Here is an 11,051-nt window from a genome sequence, read left to right on the forward strand (position 1 = left end):
ACACATACAAGACAAAAGCTTTGACAAATTTAAGATAACCACTTATAGTCAGTAAAACCTCCGTTTTTCTCTTTTGAGGTCTTCACTCTCATATTGATACATATTGCCCAGTCACAAGAGGAACCTACAGCTTAGAAACACATAGATAACTGCATAAATTTCCATCAATTGTAACAAAAACACTCAGAATTGATAAAGTAATATTTTTGTGATTTTGATGGCTCATAGTCAAACAACTTATCACACAAATGTGTTTTCCTTTTTGCCAAGGTCAAAGGATCTTGCTTACTTTATAGTTCTTTGTAAGAGAATACATACATCAAAGATGACAACTTTTTTAACTGGACCAAACTTCTCGCATTCTGTTCTTAGATCTTCACTGATCTCATTGAGAACCAATGGGTCTTCCTGTGAAAGAGGGTAAAATAACAGTTATGTTATTTTAATCACTGAAGCATTCTACAAACTCAATTGCTCACAATTTCTTGTCACACAATACTTGTTTGTTATATAAATACAGTACAGTATATGAATAATAGACCAAATACTTAATTCACTTGAGGGTTGTGATTGAAACAGCACCAGGCAAAAGGCTGGAAACGAAGACAGACAAGGAGCCATTTCATTGCAGGGCACATTCAAACTCACACTAATTTGGAAAAAGTGATTAACGTCTTTGGGATATGGGACATAAATTAATGTACTCAGAGGGCCCGGCAAACAATATATGAACCCAGGATGCTGAAACAACATGCTAATACGCAATCCCATTGAAAATATACCTGTATCATATTCTTGAATACTAAACAAAACTTTTTAAAACACGTACAAAGTACACAATCACTTGAGACATATGCATTTTAAAGAACAAAATTTGTAATTTCTGTTCCCATAAACACAGTGCGATCACTCAAGCATTTCATTCATATAGTATCAGGATGTTATTTTTTATTAATAAACATCATCTCATTTAATGAAGTAACACACAAATAAGGTATGGGATACTTAAAACATGTAAAAAGTCTAATCACAATGCACATTATTGGAAAACATCAGGGCTGGATATGTAAAAATTGAACCAAAAGTCACAGTTTAAGGAATGCAAGATCTAAATAGGCTCTAGGGTCACCATAAATTTAAAATCTAAACTCTTAGCTGTACATCCATATGCAATGACTGCTGGGAAGAGTGGCTGGAGTTTGCTAAACACTGTATTTCTATATACTTTATATAAAAAAATGACTTTTTTGACATTGAAAATGGCAGCAAATTGTTGCTTTTCTGAAGTTGCTCTTATGTCACTAGTCCTACAGGCACTAGTTAATATCAATGGGAATAACAGACTTTCACTAACAGGACACCCCTAACAAAAACCTTACAACATCTTGTAGAATGCTGAGAATTGCAGAATGGTACACATTCCTAAACAATAATGGCCCTAAGCAAATCTCAAAATCAAAGAAACAGTGATGACTAGAAACAAATTCAACATTCCTCAATAATACCTCTAGCCTGAAACCTGGCTGAAAGCATATGACCTAAATTAAAGACATAGCAGTCAATAAGCTACAGTAAACAAAGATGGACATACATGGTATAAGATTGTTCCCGCCATTTTCTCCAAAATTCTAAAAACGGTATAAGAAAAGAGCTACACCAAGTATTAAACATATGGAATACAATAATTTTGACACCCAAGTTGTTTAAAAAGCAAGTTAAAAATATTTTTAACTAGTGCATACAGAATAAAACCTATGCTATTTATGTGAATTGATGGTTTATGAATTTAAAACATATTCTCTCCAGATTTACCTTACATTTTGAAAAAACTGTGTATTCTCTGTACTACACAATAAAATTTACATAAATCTCTTTACTTTACCTAATCTAGTTTTAGGATGGTTGCATCAGGAACCTGCAGCATCAAGAACAAGGCAGAAACTAAACACCATTACACTTAATAAGAACGTTAATTAAGCAAATAAGTACAATTAAAGATATTAAAGCTGATAATCTATAGAATATTTATATCAGTCCACAAACCAGGCCTTTAAAAAAACACAGGGAAAACAAAAATTATGCAGTCAAGATGGTTTCAAAAATGTTTATTTACGAAGCCAATTTCTATCACTCTGTATATTTATGTTGGTCTCTCAAAATTAATTTACCTTTTGAGATTTTCATTAACATTTTTTCTAATTTTGAATATTAAGGTAATGGAAATCACACACGTAAATCTAACATACTATGATTCAATAAGTACCACAACATATTTTATTGTTTCTTCTGAAATTAAAGTTAATAGTTTTGCCTTTGTAACTATTTTCAAGTTTACAATTAATTTTACCTGCTGTATTCCTCAGACTCTTCTTAGGAAGATATGTATTTGAAAAGCTCGAAAGAGCTTGGTGCTCACTCACCCCTTTATTAAAATTCTTTTAAGGAAGGTATGGACTTGAAATGCAGGCACCATTGTGGCTCAGGAGGTTTGCTATTCCTCCACCCTATTTTTCAAAATTCTTTACATGGACGGCTCTCAAGATCTAATTGCATGCACCTACTTCCTTTCACTACATCCAAAGCAGTTTTAAGAGAAAAAAATCCTAGCTGAGTGTTTTTAATCTAAAAATACACTTAAAAAACAGACAAATATGAGCTGAATTATGAAAGGTCCATGTAAACAAAATGCAATTCGCACAGGACAAGAGCCTGCTTATATGCGCAGATGTTTGCAAGCCTTCTTATATTTTTAAAGAAATGAAAATTCATTTGGTTAGTTAAAGGGCACAAAAAACAGCATGGTATTAAGGTTAGGATCAAAAAAATTTAAGTGCTGGCAAATGTAAAATAAGGTCTCTAAAGAGATAATTCCACCTCTGTTACACAGTGCCGGCTTGTTTGAGATAGTGAAGCCTGAAGCAAGATGAAAAACAAATCATTGTCTAGCCTCCAATATAGAATGATTGCAGAATGTTGTGATGTTTTAAATTCTGATTATTAGATATTTTTTAAATAGTCAAATAGGCCTGTGTCAATATATTTCTTGTACAGAGGAGAAACAATAAGAAATTAAGCACTGTTTACAAATAAGTCTGGTCAGTAGTCTGTGCACACACAAACCTCTTGACTTTACATGTTGGGTTAAAAAGAAATTAACTGAGTCTGGTATTAATGAAAATGGATGTGTGTAGAGAATTTGTGCCTGAGATTTGTAGGACAGACTTTTTCTTTTCACAACTGTACAATGGGAAAAAAACTGGCTCAAAAACAGATGGATGGAAGATGGATCCAAATGAAGTGCCTTGAGTAAGGGAAGGTGCTATATAAATACAATGTATTATTATTATTAAGCCATACAACCACATAAATGTGAATTAATGATGTAAAAAAAATCTTGACTTCTGTAATAAACACATCATGCTCAGTCTATCTGGTTTGTATTTGGTATTACTTAAAATAATTCTAGCCACTTCAAATACAAAGCAGGTATGCATGAAATACGTATTTCTACATAATATAAAATACTGTATACAGATTACGCAGCGGGCTGAGGCGAGCGGGGCCCGTCCCTCCTCACTCATGCACCAGCCTTGGGGCGTATCTTACTTAATAATAATGCAAGAAAAGAAACAGATTTAATCAAAGCTACTCATGCATTCAGTAGTTATTTTAATAATTGAATTGTGGCTTTTTTAAATTTAAGTTTTGCCTTCTACAACCCAAAATACATGCATGTTAGCTTTACGGTTGACTCTGCACAAGCCCAGTATGAGAGAGTGTAGGTGTGTGCATGAAGAGACAATGAGATGGACTGGCACTCCAGCCAGTGTTGGTTCCAGCCTTGCACTCAATACTTTCGAGACAGGCACCAGCTGCCAGCACCATGAATTGGACAATTTAAACAAAACTACATCACTCTCTAATGTGGGCTGTTTTTGGTTTGATATTTCATATCAGTGGTTTTATTATTATAAAAACTATACACTTATAAGCTTGTGTAAAGCTGTAACCAACAAACACAACCAGGTATAATTATTTTCAACCTATTCCATGTAAATTTTCCTAGATTTTGATCTTGAAGTTGAGATGTAGCCATAGCTGTAAATTCTGTTTCATTCTTTTCAGCTCTGCTCTTGTACCATTAAACATATTTTATCACAAGCAGTTATTTATTATGCACTACTTCCATCTATAGCTGCATCCCATAACTAGTATTTTATTTTAAGTTTATGTGTGTGATTAGGATTACAGCACAACAATCACTTAGTAACCAAGGACTCAATTTATACACAAAGAATCCGATTTAAAAAAGCAAAAAACAATTGGTAAATTGCATTCTCCTTCAAGACTAAATGGATGAGAGACAAATTAAATCACAAGTAATGAGCAACAAATTACTATAAAAGAAAATCTGGTGTGCAAAAAAGATGGCTGCTTTCTAATAAAAAAGACAAAAATATACAGGTTGCAATTCATTCAAAGGCCCTGCCTCCAGCATATGCTGCACCAGACTATTTGAGGTAAAATTCTATCAGCCTTGTACAGTATGAATAAGAACCTGTCTCCTCATCCAAGAGCAGAATCCTCTTCATTTTACCACTGTCATGGAATTTAAAACAAGTACAGTAGCTGACAGATGGCAAATTAAAAATCAAACTATCAAATTATATACTGTCCCGGATTTAAACAGCAAGTTAGTACTACCAGCTGACAGAGTGACATACATACAAAAAAACAAAAAATGTGCTATGTTGAAAAGAGATTAATATCACTACAATTTAATAAATCTGAACAAAGTAGCCTAAATACTGTATTTCCCCATTGTTTATGATACAGTGTTCTCTGTACTCAAAACCACATTAAAACTTAATTTGGAGCTACTGGGAGGAAGTATTACCTAATGGAAATACTTCTGCTCTAGCCACTCTAGTTGCATTAAAATCTGTAATCGGAGTGAAAGGTTTTTGAGAACGGATGAATGGAATTTTCTTACTCTTCAAAACCACACTCTTTATTCTTTAGATTTGTACTGTAAAAAACAAAAACATAATTGAATGATTTTCTGCATGGGGATCCAGAAGCCAGAACAAAGTGTTTCAGCTGTCATTAAAAAATGCTTGAATGTAGTAAAAAACAATGGTATAAGAATAAACACTTTTGATGCCAACATCATGCTATATGGTCATTATAGTCATATGTACAGAACACGATGAAATTATTTTTGGCATATGTTAATCAACATGTCATTACTTTTTCCATGCCACCACTTGAGGACCTGCCTTTGAGAAACCGTAAATCGATCACCTGCCATGACACAATAAACAACTTCCATTAACCAATTAGGCAATTTTAAACTGAGTACACAACAGTTATGCTGTGTTAAATAATTATGTTAAATAACAATTATTATTATGTTAAATAGTTATGTTTATTTATTTTCCACATATGTACACATACTCATAAAGGGGTTAATCCACATGTTTTAGTAATATGGAAGAGTAAATCCTACACATGCACAGAGAAAATGTGCAAATTCCAGACAGATGATTTGTTGCATTATTTGATCCCTGGACACTGGATTCATAAGTCAGCAGTGTACCACCATGCCTCCAAACTACTCAGAAAAATAGTGCTCTCTTATTAATCGATACCTTCCAACAATATTCATTAATGAAAGCATTAACAGAAAACAGAACGGGTTAAGAGTTACATCCATGAATGAATACCATGGTGTGCAAGTTGCAAGAAACAGTGTTTCAGTTCTAATACAAGAAGTAACAACTTCCTATGGCTATTTACCTGATGGACATTATGGCATTATACAATTCAATCCTTATCATGCATCAGCTCCTATAAAACACAAATATATAAACAGTTTTTTTTTTAGTAAAAAATAGAATGGGCATGAGGATTTCCTTTTAGCACACTGAGAGGGATGCTGCCTTTGATATTATTGCAGCCAATAACTGAATTATTACTGGGCAGGACTCCTGACCAATGATTGAAGTGGGTTTTCCAATTCAAAAGCTTGATTTCATCTCACCATGGTTCACTGTTGTGCATAAGATGATTTTCTGGACATGTAAAATGTAACAACAAAAAAAAAAAAGTGTTTGGGACACTGAGAGGACACAACAGGGTACATGATATTTGGACTATGAGAAATAAGTAATACGCACTTTTGATATTGTCTAGTTCAAATGTGTTAAAGATTTTTTACTATATCTCACTATAAACAAAGTGAGGTAAGTAACAAATGCAAAAATGTTCTTTTTCATTTTTTTTTTTTTTAAATATAGCTTTTGATCTAAATTCACATATAACTGAATATTTTTGTGAATTAAAAGCACTGACAATGTATAGGCTTTCTCATTTTTATTCTATATCAAACCAAGCTATTATCTATACATAAAAAAGGTAAATCATTAAAAACAAGTTTTAAGCTTATATAAGAAATGTCTGACATTTATAAGTGCACAAAAGAGACGGCATGCACATTCCCATTTTATCCAGAACTAGCTGTTCCCCATGGCTCTGTCTGCATAGTAGTGAAACAGGACAAACTTTAAAAATCAATGAACAAAAAGGTATTGCTAGCTAAGCAGAGGCAAGTTACATTCGAAAACACAGAGGCAGACCGACTCTCCACTCCTGACGTCACGCTTCCCCCTTCCCTCGGCCCGCTGAACTCTGTCTCGAAATTATGATTCTTAGCGCAATAACAGAAGTCACAAAATCAACTGTAATGTTCAAGCAAATTCTAGAAAAAAAAAACAGATCAAAATCCATTAAATAGTTCTCTCATTCACTAGCTAAGCGGATGTAAGATACGCCCCAAGGCTGGTGCATGAGTGAGGAGGGACGGGCCGCGCCCCCCTCGCCTCGGCCCGCTGCGTCTCTCTCGGATTCACGCAAATAAATCTGTACCGCAAGTAAACTATGATACAATAAGAAAGGTCACAAAATCAACCAGAATGTTCAAGCAAATTATAGAAAAAAAAACCTGAACTAAATCTGTTCAGTAGATCTCTCGTGAAAAGCAGACAGACAGACACTGGATTTTTTTATATGTATAAATAATTTGTTAGCAGTAACATAGAACTGAACAATGGGATACTTTTCACAACAAAATGGTGTGACATTATTTAAGTATATTAAATGTAACTTCTTAGATCAATGTGCTTAATACAGACACCTGGAAGAAATTGTATAGATAACTAGACAGCCCACAAAATTTGGTTAAAGTTATTTAATGTGTATGACTTCATTTTTGGAGCAATTTAGCATTATGAAATGCATCTTATTTCCAATAAATTAAGAATTACAAGTAAACAAGCATAAAATTACTTTTAAGTCTCAGTGCTTTATACACACTGTTCAGTAAAAACATTATGGTTTAGCAGGATCCATAAACATTAGTCTTTTGTGTTTCTTTAACTACATGATTAATAGTTTCCCATGTCTCTTTGTGGTGTCAGACACAAAATCCTAAGAGGCACTTTTTGGGCTCTGACAAAGTAAGACCAAGAGGGGAAAAAGGACTAATTGTACTAATTGTTCCGCTTTCCCATTTGAATGGTGGAAGACAATGCTAATGAAAACTGATGTAATTTCCACTCATGATCACAGAAGCCCCACCCTTTTGGTCTGTTTATCCTCTCTATGCGTAAAAGCTAACAGAGCTACAGGAAGCAGCCAGCTCCTTTTCTTTATTGAAAGGTTAAGTGACTTTCTGCTTTCTAGATCTGTATTTTTTACTTTTATGTTTATGAAGACCACTTAATTTACTTATTAAGACTTCAAGCAGAAGGAGAACAGAATATCACTGCAAAGATTTGCTTCAAGACACTGAAAAGGCAGCGAGTTCTTGCTTGTGTATGAAACTGCTGGCATTTTAATAACTTGTACTGAAGATCTGTTTTGCTGTTAGAACTGGCTACTGAACATAAAAAAGAGGAAAGTATACAAGATGCAATAACCTCTATTAAGTAAAGTTTGAAAGATTAAATTAATCAGTGGTTGAGGTCACACAGAATTTTTCTTAATTTTAAGAAAAATCACTTTGATAATTTGCAAGTGCTTATTAAATAGTAGTTTTTCAAATTTTGTTTTTCAAATGTGTACAGTGCACTCAACTGAAGATATCTTAACAATCCCTGAACTTTCCCTGATAAATTTTCATGAAGCAAAAGTATACTAAATTTTAAGTAAATTCATTCCAGTGGGAGTAATTGATCCACACAGATATTAGGATAATGATAGGTGCTTTCACAATTTATACAAAAGCACCTGAAATGTTTAAGAGAGATGCTGAGGGCTAAGACTTTTTTTGTTTTTCAAACCTAACACAGGCAGTGCTGACTGGCCATCTTCTGTTCAATTTCAGCAGTTTCAAATGCAAAACTGACTATGGCCTTTCTGCTGTCCAAATGTTGCTTTCATTTTAGAGAGTCTAACTTTTACCATCTGTACTATCATGTTCCCTTTTAAAACTATACTTAATTGTATTTTATGTATGACAAATATCCTGCCAATTGTGATTTGATCAATGAATAAGCATTTCATATTGTCTAAGCCATAGTTTAAATATTAATTTAATATTCTATAAACAGTGCTGTATCAATTGGTGCTGCAAGTGTTCTGATGTTTCAATCTAATCTTGGGTGTAGAATGGCATCCAATCATTGGCACTCTGGAATTAGAACAGGACTATTAAAACTTACAAAGTGGGGGAAAAAAGAAGGATTCATGCCTTGTATGTTTTGTAATTATTCTCTGTAAATTAGTAAACACAACAGATAAGCAGAGAGGCTCAGCCAAAAATGCAATCATATGCCTCTGAGGCTTTTATTAAATGTAGACAAGGAAGGGTTTAACTTAAACTGTTAAAGGTTTTGTTAAATTTTCATATCTGGGCAAGACTGCTGTTTACGGTTTTGTCTTATTATTGATTCTAGATTAAATGAGAGGGGTGCATTATTTCAACAATTGCTATTGACACTATTTGATATAATGTCAAATAAAAACAGAAATACAACAACTAAAAACTATGACATCATAACTGGTAAAAAAGAGTAATTGTTTTGGCTTTCCAAAAGTAAAAAACATTAAACATTCTATGGTGCTCCGATTTATAAATAAGACAGTCCCAATGGTGTTATAATTGGAGCTGCTCCTAAAAATGCTAGAACATTAAAATGAAACAGATACTTTAAACAATGTAAACCACACCTATATTCCTATGATTCCTGACTGAGTAAAAGGCTAGCCTGTTCATCTGGCTTTATTAAATATAATAACTAACTCTGTAAAAGATGCATAATGGGGACTAATCAAAACAATATGAAACAAAATTAAACAAAGCCTACTTTATAGGACATGTACATACATACACACTTTTTTATTCTGTGCGTTTTGAGATATATACACATATACATACATACATACATATATATATATATATATATATACATACATATATATATATATACACATATACATACGTACATACGTACATATATATATATATATATATACACATATACATACATACATACATACATATATATATATATATATATACATATATATACATACATACATACATATATATATATATATATACACATATACATACATACATACATACATACATATATATATATATACACATATACATACATACATATATATATATATATATATACATATACATACATATATATATATATATATACATATATATATATATATATATATATATATATATATATATATATATATATATATACATACATACATATATATATATATATATACATATATATATATATATATATACATATATATATATATATATATATACATACATATATATATATATATATATATACATACATACATATATATATATATATATATATATATACATACATATATACATATATATATATATATATATATACATATATATATATATATATATATACATATATATATATATATATATATATACATATACATACATATATATATATATATATATATATACATATATATATATATATATATATATATATATATATATATACATATACATACATACATATACATACATATATATATATATATATATATATACATATATATATATATATATATATATATATATATATATATATATATGAGGAGAAAGAGAGGTGGGGAAAGATGGTAGTCGCGACCAAGTGACCTGGTCTCGAAGAACACAACTTCTGCAGTTTGGCAGTATTTAGGGTTTCGGCCGAACGAGAAGGGAGAGGCGGTAAATACGGACGAGGCAATTTGCAAATTGTGCAACAAAAAGGTGACTGCGAGAGATGGAAATACATCGAACCTAAGATCGCATATCTGAAACCACCATCCACTCACTGCTGCGAGGATGGACCGGGATCACTCAGTGCAATAGTTTCAACGCCTCCCGATGCAGGACCAACAACATTTAGGTCCACCGCCAGTACGCAGCCGACGATAATGGGGGCCTTCGGGAAAGCAACAAAGTACAAAAGGGACAGTGTCCGTTGGAAAACCTGTACTGATGCAGTGACAAAATTTGGATACCGCCCATCCCTAATATATATATACACACATATACATACATATATATATATATACATATATATATATGTATATATACACACATATACATACATATATATACACACATACACATATCTATACTAATAAAAGGCAAAGCCCTCACTCACTCACTCACTCACTCACTCATCACTAATTCTCCAACTTCCCGTGTGGGTGGAAGGCTGAAATTTGGCAGGTTCATTCCTTACAGCTTCCTTACAAAAGTTGGGCAGGTTTTATATCGAAATTCTACGCGTAATGGTCATAACTGGAAGCAGTTTTCTCCATTTACTGTAATGGAGATGAGCTTCAACGCCGTAGGAGTTTAGTGTGACATCATCACGCCTCCCACATAATCACACAGTACATAGAAAACCAGGAAGACCTCAAAAAAGCGCTCAAGAAAACATGCATTATATAATTGAGAAGGCAGC

The 11,051-nt window shown here is 32.5% G+C and overlaps 1 protein-coding gene across 2 annotated transcripts in view; it reads right to left on the reverse strand.

Moving 5' to 3' along the window:
* Nucleotides 1-11,051, reverse strand: part of htatsf1 (HIV-1 Tat specific factor 1) — an 80,313-nt gene that overhangs the window by 17,049 nt on the left and 52,213 nt on the right. For both annotated transcript variants that reach the window (XM_039766182.1, XM_039766183.1), the window contains exon 8: nucleotides 319-408. In XM_039766182.1, the coding sequence (XP_039622116.1) occupies nucleotides 319-408 (90 nt within the window). The remainder of the gene's footprint in view (nucleotides 1-318; nucleotides 409-11,051) is intronic.

Source organism: Polypterus senegalus, chromosome 10, assembly GCF_016835505.1.
Source record: "Polypterus senegalus isolate Bchr_013 chromosome 10, ASM1683550v1, whole genome shotgun sequence".
In the NCBI taxonomy this organism is placed as follows: domain Eukaryota; kingdom Metazoa; phylum Chordata; class Cladistia; order Polypteriformes; family Polypteridae; genus Polypterus; species Polypterus senegalus.